Raw genomic sequence first — 27,138 nt, forward strand, 5'->3', positions numbered from 1 at the left:
TCCCCTGTTCTGAGTTTAAGACCAATTGAGAGAGAGAGACACTGTGGTCAGACAGATGGGGATGAATGTGTCAGCATTGGTATGACAGAGTTGTGCTGGAGAACATGGTGTGCATATAATCTCAGTCACTGGGTTGAGTGCGCCCTCTCATGTACAGGCAGAACTGGACAGACAAGCACTGTCTGTAGGGACAGATCCTGCCCCAGTGAAGTTATGATAGGTGAACAGACCAGAATGAGCATGTGCTCAGGACAAGGAGCTCTGCCAGAAAGCACAGAAGGGGCTGAACCATACATAGTCCATTCCTTTCCCATTTGGGTAAGCTACTCTTCACCCATGGGGAAAAATGAAAATGTGGAACTATAGTCAGAGGAAAGGTAGGCCCCTGCCATCTGTCTTCATCCTTTAGATTTCTTACTTTTGGGCTTAACTAATAAGCCTATCCCTAACAGAAGTGTGGCTGTCCCTCATGGAGAGGAGATTAGCTTCTGTTAAGGCAAATTCTGCCTTCCCAAGACCAACCACTGCCCTAGATGAAAGTCTTTTCACATCATCAAATCCCCCAGGAGAAATAAAAAATTAAATTTTATTACCCTTTTGACAAAATCCAGAGAAATTAAACTCTTAAAAGTCATCCTTCACTTTTTTTAAAACCTGCTAAGTCACAGCAAGAGCTGTTCTCCCTACATTGCCAGGGTAGAAGGTACAGTTCTCTCCATCCAGCAGCCGGGGCTGTCTTCTGGAGAATGGCATGGGTCTCTCAGACCCTCATAACTTGAGTTAGTTCAACAACAACTCTCACATGTGTCCTTCTTTGAAAGTGTTGATAGGACATGAAAGGTGATCATAGCAGCATTATTTTTATACCTGTGAAATTTAGAAATGATAGGAAAATTTTTTAGCCCCTAAAGCATTATCACAAGCAGAATAATAATTGCAAATCCAATTCTTAGAATAGTCATGATCCATGTTACTGTTGCCAAAGATTATCACAGAAACTGAGGTATTTCTGAAGAAAAGGCATAAATTGAGAAAGTTCTCATTATAGCCTAACCAGGAGACCAGTCTATGTCATTTTCTCAGCAACCTTGACCTTTGAACTTAAACTCAATTAAGAGAATCTTGTAATTATGGTACAATGTCTATGACTTGTGGAGAATTACCTAGTCTGAGTTATATTAGGGGCAGTAATTTACATCTTACTATTGTTTATAGTCAATGAATCCTAGTCAAGAATCTATTTGGGTTTCACCCATGAGAAGATGTTCAGCATCACTAAGCATCAGGGAAATGCAAACCAAAACCACAATGAGATATCACCTCACACAAGTCAGGATAGCTAGTATCAAAAAGGTAAGACATTACAAGTATTAGCGAGGATATGGAGAAAAGAGAAGCCTTGGACACTGTTGGTGGCAATGTAAATTGGTGCAGTCACCAATTTACACTGGTGGTTTCTCAAAAAAATTAAATATGTCCTGATCATATAGAACTACTATATGCAATAATTGCATTTCTGGGTGTTTACCCAAGGAAAACAAAAACTCTAATTCAAAAAGATATATGCACCCTTATAATTATTGCACCATTATTTATAATAGCTAAGATAGAGACACAACCTTGGTGTCCATCAATAGGTGAATAAAGAAGATGTGAGATACACACACACACACACACACACACACACACACACACACACACTGGGATGTTATGTTACTCAACCATAGAAGAATGAAATCTTACCATTCATCACAACATGGATGGACCTAGAGGGTATCATACTAAGTGAAATAAGTCAGACAGAGAAAGACAAATACCATATGCTCTTTATTTATGTGTGAATCTAAAAAATAAAACAAATGAACAAACAAACACAAACAGACTCATAAATACAAAGAATAAACTGGTAGTTTCCAGAGGGGAGGTAGGTAGGGTGATGGGAAAAATAGGTAAAGGGGATTAAGAGGCACAAACTTCCAGTTATAAAATAAATAAGTCACAGGATGAAAACAACAGCATAGGGAATATAGTCAATAATATTGTAATAACTTTGTATAGTGATAGATGGTAACTGTACTTAATTGTGGGGAGCATTTCATAATGTCTATAATTGCCAAATCACTAAGTTGTACACTGAAACTAATATCATATTGTATGTCAATTATACTTCAGTTAAACATTTTTTAAAAGATGCTATTAAAGTCTATTTGGGTTTTAGATTCACTCTTTTCCTGAATGCTTGGAGAATGGTATGATAAGAGAAACTAGAGAGCAATTGTTCTTGAAGTATAAAAGACTCCCATCAGTGGGAAAGGCAGCCTTATGGCTCTGGTCATTCAGTCAACCATCAGGATTACTGTTCATGCTCACTCTGAGTCTCTTCCTCCCCAGGGATCATCGAACACAGGGACCAGCCTCACTCTCCAATCCGGTATTTTACACAAGAAGATATTAACCAGGGAAAAATCATGTACCGTCCTCCCCCTGCAGCTCCTCACCTCCAGGAAATCATGGCCTTCTCCTTCGCTGGTAATGCCTTCCTCTCTATTTTGAGGCACCCAAACTGCTCTTTGTGGATCTTCATGGCAGGTTCTCCCTAACTCTTCCTGTTGTCCTTCTGGACAGTTTAGTGACACTGCTTTATAGCTGTTCAAAATAGCTTGAGACTTGTAGACCAATATGTAGTTGGGGCTCAGTTTGTCATTATTTTTCTTATTCATGCATGCAGGAATGCTTTCGGTAAATCTTTATTTGTACCTCCTATGTGTCAATCACATACAGTGAGGTCTTGGAGATATAGTGGTGAGCAAAAAGAGACATGAATCCTGTTCTTGCTGAGTTTTGGGACCTATGTTTGGAGACAGAATTTGAGAAATAATCCCAGTAATGAATGTTTAATTGTAGACTAAGAGAAGAGCTCTGGATAGAAAGAAAAAATGTTCAGTGGTGGAATTAGAAGTGACAAGACTGACCTATACTGAGGGTTCAATGGAGGCTGACTCGGGAGGCATTGACAGTAGAGGGACGTGTGGATGCTTATTAGCCTAAATGTGCATGTTGGGATATTGGGAGAACACTTCCAAAGGAAGGCCATACACTCCATGTGAAGAGGCCCTAGGGAGGGAGAGAATGTGGCATTCTGGGGCTTAAAAAAAAAAAGGTCAATGTGTCTGGAACAGCAGAACAGGGATGAGTCTGGAGGAAGAGATAGAGGCCAGACCTTAGAGGCCCTATAAGCCTTGGGATCTTTATCCCAAGAACAATAGGAACACAATGGAGGTTTTAAGATCTGGGGAGATAGCTTTTTATAAGGAACTCTTTGACTACAGTGATGTGAGTGGATTGGAGGAGGAGGCCACGGGTGGATGGGCTGTGGGCAAGAGGAATCTAGGGAGAAGCATCCCCTACTGCCTCAGAGAAAGTCCCATGCAGGAATGGAGAATGCAGTCAACATTTGGGGCTGGGATTTGATAGAAGCCACCTTTTTTAAAGGAAGAGAAAACTGAATGAAAGAATAGCTGAATTTCTAATTTGAGCCATTTTGTGCCCTACCACCTAGTCATGATAGTTAACCTTTGCTATCCCTCATCTGTCCCCTTGACCCAGTAATCAAAGCTGCTGAGTAGAATGCAGGAGTTTTGTAAATACTTCTGTATTGTATAGAATCTGGAATGATTCTAAAAATCTTGAATGCTGTTTCCTTATGATCTTTAAGATGTATGTGCCACATAACATGATTAATATGGAATATTATTTTTATATAGTAGCTTTATTCATACAGAACAGCTGGTGATTTCCTATGGTAAGTTGAACACGGGTTAAATAATTTTAGAGTTACATTTTAAATCATGGCAAACATTTAAAATAATATTTTCCATTATTTATGTTAAATGCAATTGTCCAGAAAATGATTAACTCTTCAATTATATTGAAAATATTTAAGCGTGAGCATAGGCCTCTTCTCTAGGGAATATCCCCAGTGTTTAGTAACTGGATAACTAATAGCCCATTAAAATGTTCATGGTTCTCTAACTTGACAAGACCTACTTTACAAAGAAACTCAAAATATCCTGGGAGTAGGGGGAAAGAAAACATGTCAACCATGGTTGAAGTTATTTCCATACCTATTATACTTGCCTAAGTTCCTAAAGCCTTTTTAGTGAGAACAGAGTCCTGTCCTATATAATCTATGGGATAAATGCCATGAGATAAATCTCTCACATCATTACAATGTGTAAATCAATGTCCCTGGCATCACTCAATTCTACGATGGAATTGACCCACCAAAGAGCCTTGTCAGTGATATACGACATCACCCACATTCACTGATTTGTAGGATTTTATGTACTGATAAAATGGGATCTGAATGAATGTATTATAAATCACTCTAACTACTGGGATATAAAATTATTCTACTCTACAGTTCTTTTTGTTACTTAAAATTAGTGATGGCACCATTAAATTCAACATAATATTAACAAAAGACCTGGTGATCTTTCCTTAAACCATAATAATTTAGATTAAAACATCCTTTCCTTTTCTAACCTCTGCCCCATATTTTGTACCTTCTCCATCTATTTCTGATCCCAAAATACTTAGTACACTGATTTTCTCTTTTCTGTTCTTTCAGGTCTCCCTGAATCGGTGAAATTTCACTTCACAGGTGAAGATTTTAATAGCAATTTTATTAGAAAATTGAATTTTCCTTTCCTTATTAGTCCTTTATTTTTGTTCCCTTCATTATTACTTGCATTATTTTCTAAGAACTCCTTAAAAGTTATATAAGACAAGTTTTTCTGAAATGATCACATGACTAAATAGTAATAGTGTAACTTTGTATTCATAGAAAAAGTAATCCATCAAATATCCGAAAGATTAGTGTTGTTCAAGCCCCATTTCAACCAATCCCAATATCTATTAAAGAGAGGTAATAGTGGTTAAGAGGTTAGCCTCTGGATTCAGAGGCTGCCCCGAGGGTCAGCCTACTCTGGGAAAGTTTCTTAACCTCTCTATGCCTGAATGCCTCACTCATCAGTGGGGATAATAACTAATAATTGCATATATGTAAAGCTCCCAGAACAATGGTTGGCACAGTCATTCCTCTGTGACACTCAGCTAATGGGCAGTGGTTGTATATAGTCTTGAATTGAGCCTTTCATTGAATGCCTTGCTACTGGAGGGAAATGAAAGCTGTGTGTAGAAGACCCCAGCATTCCAGCTTTAGTTGACAATGCAGTAGAAGCTGAGTGCCAATAAGCAGAAGCACAGTCAGACGTGGCATCTATGAGGAGCAACACAGGGACAAGCTTTCTTGTTTAGGTCTGGTGTGAGGATGGTTGGCTGTAATCCTGAAATTGCTGTTTAGGTGGGTTTGACTATTCCATTGGAATCAACCATCCATATGTCTGTCCTATTATATTTCGTGTAGGATAAATTTTGGTTAGAGAGAAAGTCATCTCCCTCAAACTCCCAGACTTTCTTTCCTTTTTTGAGGGTTAAAAATCACACGTGTTATGATTTTTACTTGTTGTAAATTTCATTGTTGTATCATTGTTTTTTTTTTTAATTGAGATTGAATTGACATAAGACACATAACAAATTGATATATAATGTATTAGTTTCAGGTGTACAGCAGAATGATTCAGTATTTGTATATATTGCAAAGTGATCACAACAGTACATCTGGTTAACATCAGTCACCAAAAATAGTTACAAATTATTTTTTCTTATTAGTATAACTTTTACATTTACTGTCTTTGAAGCTTTCAAATATGCTATACTGAATTATTAACTATAGTTTCCATGCTGTACATTACATGCCCATGACTTTTTTTATAACTAGAAGTTTGTCCCTTTTGGCTCCCTTCACTCATTTCATACCCCGCCCCCACCCCACCTCTGACAACCAGCAATTTGTCCTCTAGCTGTGAGCTTGGGTTTTTTGTTTTTTGTTTATTTGCTGGTTTGTTTGTTTTAGATCCCACAAATCAGTGAGATCATATGGTGGTTGTCTTTCTCTGTCTGACCTATTTCATTTAGCATAATGCCCTTAAGGTCTGTCCATGTCATTGCAAATGGCAAGAGTTTCTCCTTTTTTATAACTGAATAATATTTCATTGCATATATATACTACCTTTTCTTTATCCATTTGTTAAATGGACACTTAGGCTGCTTCCATGTCATGGCTATTGTTAATAGTGCTGCAATAATCATGGGGTATATATCTCTTTTCAAGTTAGTGTTTTCATTTTCTTTGGATAAATACCCAGAAATGGATTGCTGGATAATGAGGTATTTCTCTTTTAATTTTTGTGGAAACTTCAAACTATTTTCCATAAAGCGTGTACTAGTTTATATTCCCATCCACAGTGCACAAGGGTTGTCTTTTCTCCACATCCTAGCCCACACTGTTATTTCTTGCCCTTTGGATAATAGTCATTCTAACATATGTGAGGTGCTATCTCATTGTGGTTGTGGTTTGCATTTCCCTGATGATTAGTGATGATGAGCATTTTTTCATGTACCTGTTGGCCATCTCTATGTCTTTAGAAAAATGACTATTCAGGTATTCTGCCTATTTTTTAATTGGATTGTTTGGGTTTGGGGCTATTGAGTTTTATGAGTTCTTTATATATTTTGGATATTAACCCCTTTTCAGATACATAATTTGCAAATATCTTCTCCCATTTGGTACTTTGCCTTTTCATTTTGCTGATGGTTTTCTTTGCTGTGCAGAAACTTTTTAGTGTGATGTAGTCCCGCTTGTTTATGTTTGCTTTTGGTGCCTTTGCTTTTGGTTTCAAATCCCAAAAAATCATCACCAAGGCCAACATCAAAGAGCTTCCACCTTTGTTTTCTTCCAAGAGTTTTATAGTTTCAGGTCTTACATGCAAGTATTTAATCCATATTGAGTTATTTTGTGTGGGGGGTATAAGATAATGGTAGAGTTTCCTTCATTTGCATGTGGCTGCCCAATTTTCCCAACACAATTTATTGAAGAGACTGTCCTTTTCATTGTATATTTGTGGCTCCTTTGTCATAAATTAATTGACTGTATATATGTAGGTTTATTTCTGGGCTGTCTATTCTATACTGTTGATCTCTGTTGATTCTGTTCATCTATTTTTGTGCCAATGTTATGCTGTTTTGATTACTGTGGCATTGTAATACAATTCGGAATGAGAGAGCATGATGCCTTCAGCTTTGTTTTTCTTTCTCAAGATTGCTTTTTCCTTTTGGGGTCTTTTATAGTTTCATACAAAATTAGAATAATTGGTCCTATTTCTGTGGAAAATGCCTTTGGAAATTTGATGGGATTGCTTAGAATCTGTAGATTGCTTTGAGTATTATGGACGTTTTGACAATATTAGTTCTTCTAATCCATGAGCATGAAATATCCTTACATTTATTATGTCTTCTTCAGTTTCTTTCATCAGTATCTTATAGTTCAGAGCACAGATATTTCACCTACTTGGTTAAATTTATTCCTAGGTACTTCATTCTTTTTGATGTAGTTATAAATGGGATTATTTTCTGAACATCTCTGATAGCTTATTATTAGGATATAGACATGCAATAGATTTTAGCATATTGATTTTGTATCATATAATTTTACTAAATTTGTTTATTAGTTCTAATAGTTTTTTGGTGGCATCTAGGTTTTTCTATATATAATGTGCCATCTGCAAATAGTGACAGTTTTACTTCTTCCTTTCCAATTTAGATGCCTTTTATTTTTTTCAACTATTTTGTCATTTGTTGATGTGAATCCAGTATCAGCTCATTTCCAGTGATAAGCTTCTAGATAGTTCAGTCATTAATAATATACAACAGATTATATAGTATTTTACATTTTACAAAACAATTTTCAGTACAAGTTGTCTAATTTAATCCTTATAACAATACTATTTTTAGCATTTTAAAGTATTATGTTTAGCATTTTAAAGCTGGGAAAACTACAGGTCAATAGAGTAAGTAATCGCCCAGATTTCCAGTCCTGGTAAACAGTAGAGCAAAGATTTTAATACGTGTTTCTGACACTGAGCATGAGATATTTAATTTAGTCTGGGCTGCATGTGTGTTGGTCATGAAAAACAAGTATCGTAATAGTGTGCCTATTTGGTTTCCAAACCTCAACTTTTACCTGAAAGCTTAATTAGGTGAAGGGGTTAACTATTAACTTCTCTGGGACTTGAAGTTGAATGATCCTTGAACTTATCATACAGAGTAGAGTAAATAGATGTTGGGGTGACCTTAAATTAATTTATCTTTTTTCTGCCTGAGGCTTTTTCTTCTATATGTATATATGTATCTTTTATATACATATATATATATATATATATGTGTGTGTGTATATATATATATATGTATATATATATATATGGTTGAGTAATTTTTTTAAAATGATTTTAAAATTTTAATTTTTTTAGAGCAGTTTCAGGTTTACAAAGAAATGAGAGTAAGGTACAGAGATTTCCCTTACTCACCCTGCCCCGACACATGCATAGCATAGCTTCTCCCATTGTCAATATCACTCATCAGAACAGTAGATTTTTTACTAAGGATGAACCTATACTAATGTATCATAATCAACCAAAATCTATAGTTTGGGTTCATTCTTGGCGTTGTACATTCTTTGGGTTTTGGCCAGTGAATGATGACATTTATCCATTATTATAATGGATTATTATAATGTCATATAGAGTATTTTCACTACCCTAAGAATCCTCTATGCTCTTCCTATTCATCTCCCTTCCCTACTTCCCTCCTTTAGCAACCACTGTTCTTTTCATTGTCTTCCATAGTTTTGTATTTTCCAGAATGTCATATAGTGAGAATCCTATAAAATGTGGTATTTTCTCTGTATGACTTATTTCACTTAGCATAACACTCTCCAGTTCCATCTACGTTGCTACAAAAGGCCATATTTCATTCTTTCTCATTGCCAAGTAGTATTCCATTGTGTATATAAACCAAAATTTCTTTATCCTTTCATCAGTTGATGGACATTTAGGCTCTTTCCATAATTTGGCTATTGTTGAAAGTGCTGTTATAAACGTTGGGGTACAAGTGCCCCTATGCATCAACACTCCAGATACCATATGTTTTCACTCTTATGTGGATCCTGAGAAATTTAACAAAAGACCATGGGGGAGGGGCAGGAAAAAAAAAAGTTAGGGAGGGAGGGAGCCAAAACATAAGACACTCTTAAAAACTGAGAACAAACTGAGGGTTGTTGGGGGGTGGGAGGGAGGGGAGGGTGGATGATGAGTATTGAGGAGGGCACCTGTTGGGATGAACACTGGGTGTTGTATGGAAACCAATTTGACAACAAATTTCATATCAAAAAAAAATAATAAAACCATGTGGAGAGTTAGGACAAAAACAATGTGGTATTTTCAGATTGGCTTATGTCACTTAGCAATATACATTTAAGGTTCCTCCATGTCTTTGCGTGGCTTAGTAGCTCATTTCTTTTTGGTGCTGAATAACATTCCATTGTCTAGAAGTACCACAATTTATTTATCCATTCATCCACTAAAGGACATTTTGGTTGCTTCCAAGTTTTAGCAATTGTAAATACATCTGCATCTGGGTGCAGGCTTTGGACCTAAGTTTTCAACTGCTTTGGGTAAATACCAAAGAGTGCAGGTGCTGTGTCATATGATAAGAATATATTTAGTTTTGTTTAAAAAAAAAAAAAGCCAAACTGTCTTCCAAAATGGCTGTACCATTTTGCATTCCCACCAGCAATGTATAAGAGTTCTTTTTGACCCACATCTTTGTCAGCATTTGGTATTGTCAGTGTTCCAGATTTTGGCCATTGTAATTGGTATGTAATGGCATCTTATTATTGTTTTAATTTGCATGTCTCTGCTGACATATGATGAGGAGCATCTTTTCATGTGATTTGCCATCTATGTATCTTCTTTGGTGAGGTGTCTGTTAAGGTCTTTGGCCCATTTTTTAATCGGGCTGTTCGTTTTCTTATTGTTGGGTTTTATGAGTTCTTTGTACATTTTGAATAACAATCCTTTATCAGATGGGTCTTTTGCACATTTTTTCTTCAATTTGTGACTTGTCCTTTCATACACTTGACATTGTTCACAGAGCAGAAGTTTTTAATTTTAATGAAGTCCAGCTTATCCATGATTTCTTTCAAGGATCATATGTTTTGTGTTGTATCTAAAGAGGCATCACCCAAGGTCATTTCTAAGTTATCTCCTATATTGTCTTCTAGGAGCCTTATAGTATTACTGCATTCTACATTTAGCTCCATGATCCATTTGAGTTAATTGTTGTGAAGGGTGTAAGAGGTTCCCTTTTTTTTTTAAGGAGAAAAACTTTTGGAAACTGGTAGGAAGGAAGCTATCTCCTTTAGGAGAGTTTTGTGAGAGAAAATTTTAAATTAGGCACATAATGAACTAAGGTGGCAACAAGCCCAAGCCCTGATATTAAACCGTAGAATGAAGGAGAATAGCTCATTTGGTTAATCAACTAAGATGAGAAGGAAAGTTGATATTCCTGACCTGGCTGCTTCAAAATAAGCATACGTGCTCTGTAGAGCCGCCCTAAGCAAGGAAAATACACAAGGCAAATGGTTCCTGCAGGAGGCATCTGACCTTAAGAGGCAATTTGACTGTTTCTCAGAGAAATCAGAAATGTTGCTCAAAGGGACACCTAGACTTGTAATTACTAACATTTTTATTATAAGTTCTTATATTTGCTTACAAAATTCTGAATCCTCTTGATATATTTTCTAGTTATAAAATATGTGCCAGAAAATAGCTTTCTTCCATTTACTTACAGAGAAAAGGATATACCTTGGTCACACTGACAGCTGTGTGATATTACTGAGGCTCTTAAGTTTCAGGGCTCCTTCCCTCTTCTGTAAAAGTGAGGATGTGGAAGGCTCCCTGAGGTTCCGTCCCAACTTAAAAATGGAGTCAGTGTATGGGACACCTGGATGGCTCTGTCAATTGTGTCTGACTCTTGATTTCAACTCAGGTCATGACCCCAGAGTCATGGAATCAAGCCCCATGTCAGACTCTTCACTGGGCATGGAGCCTGGTTAAGATTCTCTGTCTCTCCCCCTGCCCTTCCTTCCCACTTGCACGCTCTCTCTCTCTCTAAAAAAAAATAATAATAATATCAACATAAAACAATTTTAAAAAGTAAAATTATATCTTATGACTATGATTTTTATTTAACATAGGTGTTCTTAACTTAGATTCCAGGGACCTCAGAGAATCAGAACCCACTGAGATTTATGGAATAGTTCATTAAGTTTGTCCCCAAACTCTCCAAAGTTAAGAATTATTTGTCCCTATCTTTAATGATCCAGAGAGGAGATTGAGCATAAACAAAGAAGCAGGGGCAATAATTGTGACACTTAACTGAATGACCAGAACCATAAAACCTTCATGTCACAAGGGTAATGTCTCCTGGCCTTCAGTAGGGCTATTTCTGGACTGCTCTGTACCTTATAAAACCCAGCCATATCTTTTAGATCTGTTCTCAAGGAAAAGACAAATCTAAAACCCAAATGTCATTAGTAGGAGGCCCTGAGTAATGCTTTGCTTTGCTTAAGTAGATGTCAGATTCCTACAGACTTGTTACTAAGTCTAGAAGAAAGGGAAGAAGGAAACCAACCCATATGAAAGCATATTACACATTTAAAATAATCAGCAGTACAGTTTCCTTACTAGCCACTACAGATAAACACATTGGTGAACTGATAGTACACATATTCTTCCAAACCTGGCTTTTAGAGAAGAGAGGGTATTTTTTATTTTTTATTTTTTAATGTTTATTTATTTTTGTGGGGAGGGGAGGAGCAGAGAGAGAAAGGGAGACAGAGAATCCAAAGCAGGCTCCTCAATAACAGCAGAGAGCTCCATGCAGGGCTCCAACTCACAAATTGTGAGATCTTGACCTGAGCTGAACTCGAACTCTTAACCACATGAGCCACCCAGGCGCCCCACAAGGGTGTCGTAAGGTAAGAAAGGGGAAAGAAGAGTCAAGGGCCAGGCACCTCTGCCTTTGTGTTCTTCAGGTGATCAGTGTTCACTTGGATGTCAGATAATCCAAGGAAATAAAATCTTGAAGTCATTGTTCTGTTCGCAAAAGTATCTTCCATTTACTGCATTGTGTATAACGTTCAGGTAAAAAAAACCGGGTCTGCTTGCTTCCAAACAAATGCCTTTAGAGAAACTTGTATGGGTATTTTCTATCTTTTTCAAAAAGTTCTTTTCTAAGGAGACATAGGCATGTCTTTTCTAAATGAGATCACTCGAAAGAAAATATTTTTCTGAAATAGGAGGAGTCAAAAAATAATTCCATAAATAAAAGAAATAAGTCTTTACCAGCATCATCTAAGAGTGCAGATTTTGTGTTTCTTTCCTTTCCCCTAGTGTTTACGAATATCACCTTGTTGTGAAATTTGCTTCTTAAAATGACTTGTTATTATGGTCCTTTAGCCTTTTCATTATCCAGTAGAAAAAGCTTTGTTAGACTAGCCCACAGTATGTTACTTGCTTGCTTACTTTTTCCATTTGTAAGCATCTCTGTAAGGTGTTAAGGTAATCTAAAAAAGCTTCTGGCTACCTGTTTGTGGAAGCAGCCTGATGGTGACCAGACTACAAGTTGATGTGTGTGTGTGTGTGTGTGTGTGTGTGTGTGTGTATCCTTTCCAGTTTCAGATGGAGATCACACAAGTCCGGAGATGGTCCTCACCATTCACTTGCTTCCCACTGATCAGCACCCGCCTGTGTTCCAGGTCAGAGCTCCACTGCTTGAGGTCAGCCCAGGAGGTAGCTCTTCTATAGGTAAGAACTGAACCTGAAAGAAACATGCCTTTGGAAATGGAACCATAATTCAGCCACAGTCCCTGTTTAAACCTCTTGATGCTTGCCAAAAAGTAGTGACCTCCTCTTCCAAAAGGTGCATGCATTCTCACCTGTTTCCTTCCCTCCGCCCATTTCCATGCAAATAGAAGCAGCACAGAGAAAAGGAAATAAACCCTTCAGAGGTCAATGTTCAGTGATGGAATACAACACAGAATTCATTTTCTAGACTCCAGGAGTTCGATTTGTTGCCATCACTAAAGTACAAAGTTAACAAAGGAGAGTAGAGAGCAGAAAAGGGGGGGGGCAGTTTCAGTGACTGCTCCTGTTTTGTTTGGAAAGTAAAGAGAAACAGGAGAGACGACAGATCATAATAACCTTCAGAAGTTGTAAGGAGTTGGCCCTGTTATTTTGGATGTGATTTTATTTACCTATTAGTGTACCTACTTTTTAGGATTTTCTTTATTCTTTCACTAAGTACATTTTAAAAGCAAACAGTGGATGTTGTGGTTTTGTTAGCTGTTCTCTACAGATCCTCATCCAGTTTCTACCCATGAGTATTGGCCTGAAATTAATTATCATCCAATTTCTAAACAAGCTGACTGTCACTTCTACCCTACTCTTTCTCACTTCTGTCATGGCCATAGCAGCTGATGTTAAAACAATTTTTTTCTTGTGTAGGTTCAGAAAAAGAAGGGAATAAATAGTGAAAAGCAAAAACAGTTTCTAGGAACATTTTCTGTAAGAAAACCTACCCCCGCAGGTCAGGACTGACCTAATGTTGGTTTCCATGCCCTCATTTGTATAGATGATGAAAAGTGTTCTTAATTGAGAACTACCTACTTATAAATTAACTTTTAAAAGTAAGTTAACTATTTGCAATTTGAGAATTGACTGTATTATCAATTTTCACTCTTTTGTGGTTGATTGGAGTTAAACACTGCCTTCTGATGACCATCAGATTGTCTACAACATGGCTTCCAGCCTGCCCTGTGGCTGTAATGTATGCAGGGCATACAGTTAAGAAAATTTTTTTGAATGTGTATTATTTTTGAGAGAGAGAAAGAGAAAGGAAGAAAGAGAGAGAGAGAGAGAACGGGGGAGCGGCAGAGAGGGGAGACACAGAATCCAAAGCAGGCTCCAGGCTCCAAGCTGTCAGCACATAGCCCAACACAGGGCTTGAACCCACGAGCTGTGAGATCATGACCTGAGCTGAAGTTGGACACATAAGTAGCTGAGCCACCCAGGCACCCCAGGGCATAGAGTTTTTTTTAACGTACCCACAACCTGTCGCTATGATTTGTCTCCTGACTGCAGGACTTCAGCTGGTAGTAAGAGATACCAAGATAGCACCTGAAGAATTCTTCTTTGAGCTCCGGAAACCTCCAGAGCATGGCGTGCTCCTTAAGTACACAGCCAAGTTCAAAGGGCCCATGGCCACAGGTAGCTGCTTACTGTGTCATTGACTGCTTGGAGAATTTCTTGCTCTATAGTCAGTTTTATGTGTCTCAGACAAGAAGGAAAGCCACTCTGTGGGACAAACTATGAGGAGACACTGAAAAAGGAAAAACTTTTAGCTTTTAGCCCATTGGCTGAAATATTTGGGACTTCTTTCTCTGTGCCATCACCCACACCCCAAACTACGAAGCTGTTTCCTCAAGTTGTTGGTGAAATTAGTTGAATTGGTCGATTTACCTGGAGTAAATACATTTAGAACAACCTCATAGGAAGTGTCAGCTGCCACTTTCCTATGGTTTGTTCATGAAGATGAATTTGTCTTCCTTAGTTTGGTATGTTAATCTTCACAATATTTTTAGCACTGAAACTCAGATAGTATAAACTACACGTATCCTCATCCATAGAAAAGGAAACACATTTTTTGAGTATTGTCTTTGTGATGTAACACTATGGTAGGTGATGTGACCAGCTTTCCAAAATAATATTTCTTACACTCTCCAATTATAAAAAATAAGACATGTTGATTGTTTAGAAAACAGAGAGAAGCACAAGGAACACAACTAATCTAATTTTTAATAGTCAGCCCATATATATCAAAGTGAGTATTATCCCTTTCAAAGTAATCACTTTGGAATGCTATATGCTTATTTTAACAATCTGTACTTTCTCAAAATCTTTATATAATTCCTAATAGGTATGTAACCATGCATTCTTTTGAATATCCCTGCAGAGAGAGGGGGGCAAGTCTCTGACCTTGAAGGTAGATAGAATTTGAAGAACAACCAATCAGCATTTGGGAGTCACAAAGGCGGATTTTTAAAAAATTTACTGAACACAAGAAAGGAGAATAAATTTCTAGCATCCTAAGGGAACTACTTTAAGAGCATTAACAGTCAGAGCCCAGCTTCTTTAACAGTATATTTAGCTTATATTTGTATAATTAATATATAAGATACAAAGATATATATAAAATATTAGTTTTATTACTTTTTTTTAAGGCTCAATACCACTAGCACCAGTAAATCACAATAACACAATTTTAAAAGAGAAGGCTTGGAAGACAAATACAGAAAATGAATAAATTCTTTAGTCTCATTCATAATACCAATTATTACAGCCAATAATCTATCAGGAAATAGAATTGCAAATAACATCCAAGAATACCAATTCCTGAATTTTACTCTCTAGAATCCCTGGGGTCCATGGCACTAAGGGGCATTTCTCATAAAGGATTCCATGACCAAACAATTTTGAAATGCTTTAATACTTATATATCGAAGTTTCTAAAATTCTAGTAAATCCTGCAGTTCAAAAATTTTTAGTTTTAAATTTTGTTTAAACCTATTTTCCCCAAAGTTATATGACCTTGAAACTTATTTCACACAATGCCTATAAAATCTATCACAAATTAGTACTCTAGACTTAGAAAGTTTGGATTTCTAACCTTAAGTAGGTTTTTCAATTTTCAGATATTTTTTATTTTAGAAAAACTTTATACTCCCAACTAAAATAAAGACCTCTACAGATTCATCAAACATAATTTATTTTCATACATTTCTCAAAAGAATTTTAGTGTCAAGATTAGATTCTAGAAGTGTTATCATAAAGAATAGAGGCTTGACCTTTAATTCGCTAGAACTAAGAATGATGCCTGAATCTTACAGAAACAGATTTGGGCTCAATATGATTAAGAACTTACAAAAATTAGAGCCCTCTCCAGTAGAATTAGCTACCTTGTAAAACAGTGAGCCTCCCACCTTGAGAAGTGTTGAAGGGCAGGCTAAATAACCCCTTTTCAAGAGTGGTATAAAAGGAATCCTATATTGGGTGGGTGGTTGGACTAATTAACTTACAACTCCCAGAGTTTATGATCCTATATGTACTTTGAAATCCTGAGAACAAAGGTGTTATATACATGAAAAGTGTTATTCCCAGAAGTAATTGGTTTTGCACTTTGTTTTATTCTCAAAAGGTGACACTTTCACATATGAGGACATTGAGAAAAATGCTCTGCAGTATCTACACGACGGCTCCTCCGCCCGGGAAGACAGCATGGAGATCTCAGTCACAGATGGCACCTCGGTGACAACCGTGGAAGTAAGAGTGGAGGTGTCACTGTCAGAGGACCCAGGGCCTCAGCTGGCTGCCGGCGCCTCTCTGAGCATTACAGTTGCTAGTAAAAGCACGGCCGTAATCACCAGGTCACATCTTGCTTATGTTGTAAGTTCTTGCCCCGCTCTTGTTCACTGCACCCCATCCCTGGCCCTGACTAGAAAATAAGGCTATGGCTGAATATTTGGGACATCAGGAATATGGACAGATAAGGAAGTTTTTTCTCAACTTTCCCAATAGTTCTACTCTTAGAAGGAGTTACAGTGTTTACTCTGGCTTCTCCTAGTGTCTCATGAACAGACAAAGGAACGAGCAAAACTTTGATGAAAACACAATGAGATTGTGTAGGGATGGGTGATTGTCAACAAGGAACATTGCTGGTGTCAGAAAAACCCAAGTCCCCATTTTTTTTGAAGCCCCATCCATAATATTTTGAGTGGGAATTTTCAGGAAAGAGCGTTTTAGAAGAACTTGTCTGATTAATGACTAATAACTTATGATATTTCATGGCCCACTGAGAAGAAGCCCACTTTTCACCAGCTTTTGTCTCAGAGCCAGCTCTAGACAGAATGCTGGCACACCCCTTTGGCGATGCGTCTCTGCCAGATTCCCTAGGCAAGATTACTGACTCACCCCCATCCCATGCCCCAAAGGAAGCAGTGTGTTTAGGGGACCAAGGTTTAGATTTAGGGACTCTGCATTTTTTCCCCATCTGGCATTAATTTGCTAAGTGATCCTGGTTAATTAAACTCTTCTTCTTTCTTTGATTCCACCTCTGGAGCTAAGGATAATAAGGATAATTAATTTTATTTTTCAGTTGTGTGCATTGTAAACACACATGAATTATCCATGTAAACATAATGAATAGTTTTGGCAAATACCTTGAAAATAAGGATGATTATCTGAATGGTAATCATTCTCAGTATTGAATTTTTCCTTACCAATGTTAAAATTCCAACCAATGACCTGTCCCCCGCCTTTTTAAATACTATATAGTTTTAAGTAATCCTTTTCTGGGCTAAATAGTCTAGCTCTAAAATCTAGTCCTGAATAGTAGCATGTAAGATAAAGCCTTAGCCTGGGAACAATTGCTTCAATTGCTTTAGCACAGATTTAGCCCTGAAATTGTCTTTTCTTAAATTATGGGAAACTGCATTCCACCCTGATTCTTCTCATGGGTCCAGTAGAGCTTCAGAACAGCTTTGATTTTGTTTTTTTCTTAATTGACAGGTGATTTTTACCATAGGTTATGGTCTTTTGAATCTTATGAAACTCATGAATTCATAAAAATGTATGAATATAGATTTAATCAATAGATCACCAAGGCTTGAAAAATGTTTGACAGGCCAAAATAGCTCTCCAGGAGCAGTTCCTGCCCATTAACTGTGTATTATAAGCTGCATATCAAAACGCAAGCCCATTGGCAACTGAACATGTATTTTTCAGAAATTGATTGAATGTGAATTTACCCACTAGAGCAGAAAGACTCCAAAAGGACTATTCTAGCCTGCTGAAAATATAGCATATTTTAAGGACTTAGCTAAGTTATATACTAACTTTTTCTCTGAGGGTTGTAGAAGAATTTTGTGCTTGGTGTCATGGGGGGAAATTTTTGCAGATATGCATAGTTAGTGAGTTTGCAGTGAACATGCAAAAAGGTTAGAAAAGCCATCTGAAATGCTGGTCATAAATGGAGCAGAATATAAAAGGATAGGAGCAGACAAGCCTCTTAATTAGAGTATCATTAATGGCAAGAGATGTCGAGAGAGACAAAAGGCAGAAATGTAATTCTGTGTGATTTGCTTCTTAATGGCAGTTTCCTGTACAGTTTGCTACACACTGCAGGTAAACAAGTAGTGAAAGGGTGTTTTGTAGTTACAACAGATGAGTTTTAATCCAGGCTTACCACTTACTAGCATAGTAACCCTTGGCAAGTTACTTAGCTTTCTAGGGCTAGTTTTCTCATCTGTAATGTGGGCAGGATGATATGAGATTAATCTTAAAAAGCTAATAGCATTTCTAGGCACCAGCCAAAAATATAATAATTAAAAATAGGATACCAGCTATAATAGCATCGCATAACACATATCTAAGAATAAATGTAAAAAAAGATGTATAATTTCTAGGGAAAATTGATACTATGTACAACTAAAAGAATATCCAAAAGAATCTCTTAGCAAAGTTTTAGAAATAAAAGGAGAATTTACCAAGGGGTCAAAGAGAAGCTCAACAAAGCAATAGCATTGCTATACATAAGCAAAAAATAGCCACTAAATGTAACTTAAAAAATGATACCACTTATAATAGCATTTTAAAATCATGTCTTTTGGACTAAATCTAACAAAAATTAGTACTTCTACAGAAAAAATTGTAACAACTTAATTGACAAACATTTTTTTTTTTTAAACACTCAATAGGGGCGCCTGGGTGGCTCAGTCGGTTGAGCGTCTGACTTCGGCTCAGGTCATGATCTCACAGCTCGTGAGTTCGAGCCCCGCTTTGGGCTCTGTGCTGACAGCTCAGAGCCTGGAGCCTGCTTCGGATTCTGTGTCTCCCTCTCTCTCTGCCCCTAACCCACTTGCATTCTGTCTTTGTCTCTCTCAAAAATAAAATAAAACATTAAAAGCACTCAATAAATGATGGGACATGCCATACTCATGAATCACAGGATTTAATATCTAAAAGATAGCAATTTTCCTGCAAAGTGATCTTGCCTTTCAACTGAGTTCCAATCAAAAGCCCAGTGGAATTTTTATGGATCTTGATAAGCTGATTCTACAATAAAGAACGAAGGACCAAAATTCTGAAACAGAATGCTAGGAGGGCAGGGGCTTGCCCTATCAAATATCAGAATTTATGATAAACCTGCGCTATTTAAAGCAGTGTAGTAGCACAAGAATGTACGAGAGAGTCCAGAAACAGACCTACAAATGAGACTGTAATATAAAACAGGTATAGTAAGCCAGATCAGTGGAAACAGGAGGAACTACTTAAAATATAGATCTGCACAAAATGGTTATTCCTATGGGTAAAAAAAGAACTTGTAGTGCTCCCTCACACTGTACACAGAGATTAGTAACTTCAAGCAAATCAAGCAATTCTTTGTAGGATATAGGTAAATATTTTTAGATATTGGGAAAGGGAAGAATTTTTAAACTAGAAACAAAAAGTCCTAACTATGAAGAAAAGATTAATAAATTTGACTATGTTAAAATTAAATTTATGTTTCCCTAAACATACCAGAAATACACAAAACAGACAAGTTACAAATTGGAAGAAGGTACTTGCAATATATATAACCAAAAATAACAAAGAAAATATATCAAATGTCTACAGATTGAGAAGAAAAAGATAACCCAGATAAGATGAACAAGAGACATTAATAGGAATTTCAGAAGAGGAACCCATAGGGCCAATAAATATAAAAAGATATCATCACTTTTTTATGCATCAAGAAAAGCCAAAAGGACTATATACCATATCATACCAATTCAACTGGAAGAAATCTAAAATTTTAAATGTTGTAGAGGAAATGAACCTATAGAAGTTTCTTTGCTGATGGAAAAGTAAACTTGAAGAAGCCACTTTGGGAAAGAATTTGGCATAGTCTTGTGAGGATGAGTGGTCATATACACTAACCATTCCACTCCTAGATTCCTATCCAAGAGAAACTTTCATATGTACACCAAAAGATATGCCCAAGAATACTCAAAGTGATACTATTTGTAATAGCAAAAATATTGAAACAAGACAAATGCCCATCAACAGGATAATAGAACCTGTGGTATACTTACTCCTTAGAATATTACACAACACTCGAAACAGATGAACTATTGCTACATACAACAATATCGATGGGTCTCAGCAGTCCACTACTGAGTAAGAAGTCCCACAAGGGGAAAGTCTTTTCATAAGTTTTTTAAAAACAACTAAAAATACTTTGTAGTAATATATCAAATCATATCAAGAAATTCAAGGAAATGAGAAGCAAGATCCAGGGTGATGGTAGCCCAATGACAAGATAAAGGAGGAACACATACATGAATGTTAATTAGCAGTGTTCTAGTCCTTGTGTTGACTGGTGGGTCAATAGATATAAAAATAATAAAAAGAAAATGAAAAATGAACTAATACAAAAGGGTTAGGAAGGTAGGAGAATTATGTGAGAACAAAGTCTACATTCTTATCAATTTTTTTTTGCATCCATGATACCTTAGATAGGCCAAAGTAGTCATTTTCCTTAATTATTAAAAATAATTAATATTTTCTTAAATTATGATAGCATTTTCAGAAGAAAAAAATATCTAGCCAATTTCACACTTTTTCAAACCCACTGGTCACTTGAGATTTGAAACATTAAAATAAATGTGCCTGACATGAAATAAGCATTTCTTTGCCAAATTTACCAGTGTGGAATTTCAAAGCTATTCATTCTAATCAAGAGCCAGGAGTTCTGTCCTTGTAGTTTATCACCATCTCCGAAGACAGTACTTTGGAACTCTTAGCTGTCTTTTAAAAATTCTCTCTCACAGGTTACCCATAATAATATTAGGAGGCAGTCTTTTGGAAGTCTGCGTGTTGTATTTAATAACCCATGTGGAATAGTAGAGAAAGTTTTCAAGTATAAATTTAGGGGAAATTTTCTGAAGGTTTGCAGCTTCAATGAATTTGAGTTTCCTTCCTTACTGGTGTCAGGTGATGTGAGGAAATATGGAAAATTCTGTGACCTTGCATTGAGGCTCTGACCTGTCAACTTAAAAAGGCCTTTAGGGGTATAAACAAGAACTGACTAAAACCCCCTGCCCCAGATCACCAGATATCCTGAGCACATTCCTGATCCATACTTCAAATAACTATAACACAGCAATGGAAATTTGCATTTAAAAGTACACTTTGCCATGCAATATATATATTTTTTGTTGCTGTGGTAAAGTGCAAAGAGCCCCCATGTTCACAGCCAACTACTCTAAAAGATGAATGACTCAGAGAAACTCTCCAAGAAGATGTTGCCTGCCTCTTAGATATTTCCACAATATTCTTGAAGAAAGAAGAAATTGTTCATTGAGATATACAACTATCGTCCACTTGGAAACACAGAAAGCCAATTTTATTTCTCAATAAACAATGCAGAAGGAAAGGGAAATCGTGTTTGTTAAGATTGGTCATCTTGGGGGTTGAGTATCTGTAGGTTCCATCCTGGTAGAATGAAATCTGTAAGATTTCCTAAATTCTTCTGTTAAACTGAACTTTTTACATGTCAAATATTACTTAAAGTGAGTCATTGACTAAGCAAAATAACTTCCCTTCTTTCTGTTTCACAGAATTATATTTATCATTGTATTATATGTTATAATAGAATTTTAACTCTGTCTAAAAAGCAAACTGTCCTTTGAAACTCTTAAAAGAAGCCTACAACCATGTTTATAGAGAGATGACTTTCTATCTCTGACCATGTTTTGTTCTTCACTAGATGCTTGTAATAGCAATGAAACCCCATGTGGCCCTTATAATAACAATAGGGCATCTCTTTGTTTTATGCCACATACCTAAAGTGCATTTCCCCATTATTATCACAAGCTAGTCTTGACAGAAGACATTATCAAAGAGGCATTTTACGAGGAATAGATACTAGGATTTTCAAGCACTTCAAAGTGGTGTTGCTTTATCACAAAGGGAAAGAGACTTTTCCAATTGGCAGAGAAGGAAGCACATGTGATTTTTAACTACTGGAAGTATTTATTCCTATAAATGTGTGTTCACGTCTTGCCTCATATTTGCCTGATTAGGATGATTCTTCCCCTGACCCAGAGATCTGGATTCAGTTAAGTTCTCTGCCCATGTATGGTGCCCTCTTAAGAATGTCAGGACCTGAAGTGGAAGAGCTCTCGGAGGTTTCCAATTTCACAATGGAAGACATCAACAACAAGAAAATTAGGTATATAACCACTTTGTATTACTTGACAGAATTTTTTAAAATTGTATTAAAACATTTAAGCAACTAACCCATAGCTCCCTTGAAAGATTATATTGCTTCATTTTTTTAATGTTTATTTATTTTGGAGAGAAAGGGGGGGGGGAGGAGGGACAGAGAGAGGGAGACACAGAATCTGAAGCAAGGTCCAGGCTCTGAGCTGTCAACACAGAGCCCGACGAGGGGCTCGAACTCATGGACTAAGAGATAATGACCTGAGCTGAAGTTGGACGCTTAACCAACTGAGCCACCCAGGAGCCCCTATATTGTTCCAGTTTTAAACAAAGATGCAATCATCTTACCTGGCTTGTCATGTAACTCATTCATTTGATTCTTGTCCTTACCTCTGTAGGTATTCAGCTGTGTATGAGACTGATGGTAATCTGGTTACTGATAGCTTCCATTTCTCTGTCTCTGATATGGACCACAACCATCTAGACAATCAGATGTTTACCATCACTATCACTCCTGTTGAGAATCCACCTCCAGTCATTGCTTTTGCTGACCTTATCACGGTAAACAATTCTCAGATCAATGAACAATGAGTGTTATAGAGAACTGGAATCTGTGCTGATGTAAATACAGGATTTCTACCTGAACTGGCTGCCAAGTTCTTCCCCCAAAGTATCTAGCCAATACTGTCAAGATATGCAGTTTTTAATCATGAGTTTTTTCAAAAAGTATGAAAAAATTATATGCAGAAGGTCAAATAATTATGTTTGTATTATTTAGTCAAAAATATTTATGTGCTAGGCATAAATGCTAGACATGTGTAATATTTTGTATATTATGCTAGATGTGTGAAGTAGTGGGAGTGAAATTATAAATGTAATATATCTTTTAGGAGTTAAGCATCTAATGTCTGTAAGAACTAAAATATGGGGATATGGACAATGTCCCCAAGTCACTTCTTAAGTCAATATTAATCACTGTAAATATTATTTACAGTTCCTTGGGTGTGGGGGGGGGGGATGGAGGCCATATGACTTATCCTAATCATGAGGTCGCCCAGACCCGAGTTCAAGTGCTGGTTCTGTTACTTACTAGCTGAGTGACCCTGGTCTAATTAATTACATATTTCTTAGCTTCCATTTCCTCATCTTTAAAATATAACTACTCCTGTTATATAGAGGATTGCTCTGATGGTTAACAGAATAGCATATAAAAGCCCCCAGTACATAACAACACATGGTAGGGATTCCATAAGAGTTAATTCAGTTTCCTTGGCCTGCTCTGTGTACATACCATAATGCCAAAAATGCAGGAATTTTTCTGGTTTTGTCAAGCAAATGATACTCATAAAACTGAGTTTTTTTAAATGGCTTTGATATTCCATACCTTGGGGAACCCATGTGGACCTTCTCCATTCCCAGCATCAGGGTGACCTTCTACTTTGTATCTTGTAGATCTCCCTACATGAGGCCAAGAATTATTCAAAGTGAAATGGCTCAGTCATGTCCAGGAGGCTAGCAAAAAACACCAGGGACAGGTTGCAGAGTTAGCATACAAAACAGGGCCCTAAAAGAAAAAGTTAGTTCAAGCAGCTGCTTTTACTTATACTGATTTATTTGCCTCTTTAACATTAAGATCAGCCCTTGCTTTCAGGTATGGTGAGGCCTTTCTTCCTGCACACCTACCAACATATCCTGTAAGGGGAGAAGTGGGACTTTTATCCTGGGTGGGAGCACCTGTGGGACAGTCGCCCTCACAGTATCTGAGGGAGAACAGGATGGATCATTCTCTAGCTGCGGGCTTTTGAATGTTGATAGGGAAGAAAGACAGCCATCCTGCTGTGCCGAGGTGGGTGATTGGAATGGGCTAGAGCTGCTTTATAACCAGATCCATCACTGAAGGAAGCACAACTTTGAAGGGAGACACAGAAGTCATAGTGTCTGAGTGTAGCTTTGAGAGGCCTGGCTCCAGCATCATGCACATTCTTCATCTCGTCTGTAGAGATTCTGCCTCCTCAAAGAAGTGGAATTGGTGCTGGAAGGTCACCCCAGGCAGCACTTTTCAATTCAGTTCTTTTTACTGCAGTTCTGTGCAACCGCCCAAGGACTATACAATATTTTCTTTCTTAGGTGGACGAGGGAGGGAGAGCCCCACTCTCATTTCACCATTTCTTTGCTGCCGACGATCAGGACAACCTCCAGGGAGACGCCATCATTAAACTAAGTGCTCTGCCCAAATATGGCTGCATTGAGAACACAGGAACAGGTACCAGCAATAGTTTTGCTGTAGAATTGTTCTGGACCTAGAAAGAAGGGACGGTGGAAGGAGGTAACTGACTTTAGCTAAACCTGGAGGTGAAGGACCAACAGAGGAATGGATCCATTTCAAGGAAATGGGAAGAAGGAAGCTTTCATTCACTCAGAAATTTACTGAGCATTTTCTGTGTGCCAGGCGCTTTTTAAGTACTAGGGGTATATCAGTAAACAAAACAGATAGAAACCCCTACCTTCATATTGCTTTAGATCCTGGTAGGGGGAGACAGATACGAAGCCTCACCAATGAGAAGATTGTGTAAGATGCTAGGAGGTAAGTCAGGCTATGACAAAAAAATAGAGCAGGGTAGAAGATCTGTAGTGTGTGCAATGGGGATGGAGAGACACTCAGAACTGGAAATTCCTGTCTTTTCATTGTGAGGTGGCTGCAGTTTAGCTGAACCATAGTTTATGTCCCAGCTCCTTTTAAAGATATGACATGAATTGAAATGCATGCTTGTCTATCTGTGACCCTGTCTTCAACATCCCTCCCCCTCCACCCTCTGCCCTGGACCCACCGCCCTTGATGGTTATCACAAGGAAGGAGAGGCAAGCAGGCGTGTGCTGTCCACAGGCCCTCTGAGACCCAGGTGACTGGCAGTTGAGACAGCTCCTGGCAGGTTACTGTGTTTCTGCCTCTGCAATGAGATTCCTGAATGCCAGCGCTTGGCTCTAATTGGTGTGCAGCTAGCAGCTCCCACGGAGAGGCCTTTCACTGAAGGTGTCTGTGGCCAGCATGTTGCCTGGGATCTGAGCCTGGTTACCAGAAATCCCTTTAGCAGTGGCCGTGTTTTCCTGTAGAAAATCTCAGGTCCTTTCCCCCTCTTGCCTTTCATTGTATATACGTAGTTTGTTTATCCCTCAATTTGATTTATCTCAACAAATGTATGTGCTAGATACAAAGGATGTAAAGATGAGTCATAGCCCCTGCCTTGAGAGGGAGACAGATATGAAGACTGATGAATCACAATAAATAAAATGCTGGGACAGGGAGAGGGGCAAACTCTGAGAAGGTACATAGGGCAAAACGATTAATTTTGCCTGAGATGGCAGAAAAGGCTGAGGAAGTGTCATGTGCACTAGAACTTGAAGGGTTCGTGGGAGTCTCACTGTGGGCAGAGGGAAGAGCATGGGCAAAGGTGGGAAATCATGAAACGGTAGTTGCCCCTTTGCACTTCTCTTCTCTCCGGGTGGTTTCTTATTAAGCCTTCCTAACAGTTTTACATTAACCTGGAATGCATGCAGAGGAGTATGTCACTGATGTAGAAGTTAAATTTCTGGCAAGCCTCACCTCTCTAAAAAGTGATTCTCAAACCTTACTGTGTATAAGACTCACCTGGAGGGCTCGTGAAAACAGTTTCCCGAGCAGCAAGCTCAGAGTTCCTGTTTGCAGAGGCTGGTGAGGCCCTTGCATTTGCATTTCCCCCCAGCTCATAGGTGATGCCACTGCTGTTGACCCAGGAAGATGCCTGGAGAATCACTGCTCTACATTAGTATGAGCCTGGAAGTAAGGAAAAGATGGTGGGGGGTGGGGGGTGAGAGGTACAAATAATTATCCCAAGACAATTTAAGGACTCCAGCCTTTGCTCCATGGGTGTTCAGAACTGAGCCTGTTTTGTATATATGAAACTAGCTCCCTAGATTCAGAATCCAGCAGATCAGCCTAATGCCTTTTTAAAAATATTAGAAGCAATTTTAACTTCTTACCGGCAAGACGGGAAGAAACAATAATTATATTGTTAGGTATAAAATCCTACAGCATGGGCTCTACATTCATTTAGTACCAACACAAACAGAACAGTACCCACCTTCGTTGCCTCTAGGGCACACAAGACTGTGTTCCAGCACAAGGCAGTAATAGATGCTGATAATGATAGCCTGCATGCATTGAGAACTGTTTAATTTGTGCATAGTATATTCTGCTTAAGAAGGCAAGGAAGCAAAATGAGAATGATTTTACGTGAAAAAACAGAAGATGCAATTTAAAAAAAATTTTTTTTTAAGTAAGCTCCATGCCCAACATGGGACTCAAACCCACAACCCTGATATCAAGAGTGAGATGTTGTACCAACTGAGCCAGCCAAGTGCCCCTAGAAGGTGCAGTTTTAAAACTTGGAAGGATTGGTGCTTAAAGCTTCACTGACAGATTCACTTGTTGAACAGCATGTTTTCCAATGACAGAAAAGAAGTCATTACTCTATTTGAGTATATATTTAGGCATCATTTAGTTTGCTTAGGCTCTTTGACCCAAATAAAGAAGCCACCTTTATTTTATTTGTAGTGATCAATGTAAATGGAAAATAAAAATTTGAAGGAATTACATACAGCACTTCCTTCTGGAAACACTGAACTGTATGTCCTAGGGATTATCAGGTCACTGGTCACTTAGACTCTCCTATGTTATGCTTCTGATGTCAAGAAGAATTAAACTGATGGGTAAAATCTAAGAAAATTCATGTCATTGAAGAAGAAACAAATGTCCTGAGCT

General features: G+C 37.7%; 1 protein-coding gene across 1 annotated transcript in view; it reads left to right on the plus strand.

Moving 5' to 3' along the window:
- Positions 1–27,138, plus strand: part of FRAS1 (Fraser extracellular matrix complex subunit 1) — a 293,351-nt gene that overhangs the window by 179,825 nt on the left and 86,388 nt on the right. The window contains exons 33-40 of the mRNA XM_047092267.1: positions 2,392–2,529; positions 4,631–4,663; positions 12,696–12,827; positions 14,163–14,288; positions 16,276–16,523; positions 22,202–22,350; positions 22,739–22,901; positions 24,468–24,603. Coding sequence (XP_046948223.1) covers positions 2,392–2,529; positions 4,631–4,663; positions 12,696–12,827; positions 14,163–14,288; positions 16,276–16,523; positions 22,202–22,350; positions 22,739–22,901; positions 24,468–24,603 — 1,125 coding nt within the window. The remainder of the gene's footprint in view (positions 1–2,391; positions 2,530–4,630; positions 4,664–12,695; positions 12,828–14,162; positions 14,289–16,275; positions 16,524–22,201; positions 22,351–22,738; positions 22,902–24,467; positions 24,604–27,138) is intronic.

The sequence above is a fragment of the Lynx rufus genome, unplaced genomic scaffold (genome assembly GCF_022079265.1).
Source record: "Lynx rufus isolate CCGP_SWC_20201006 ecotype Redwood Valley unplaced genomic scaffold, mLynRuf1.p SCAF_3, whole genome shotgun sequence".
Classification (NCBI taxonomy): Eukaryota; Metazoa; Chordata; class Mammalia; order Carnivora; family Felidae; genus Lynx; species Lynx rufus.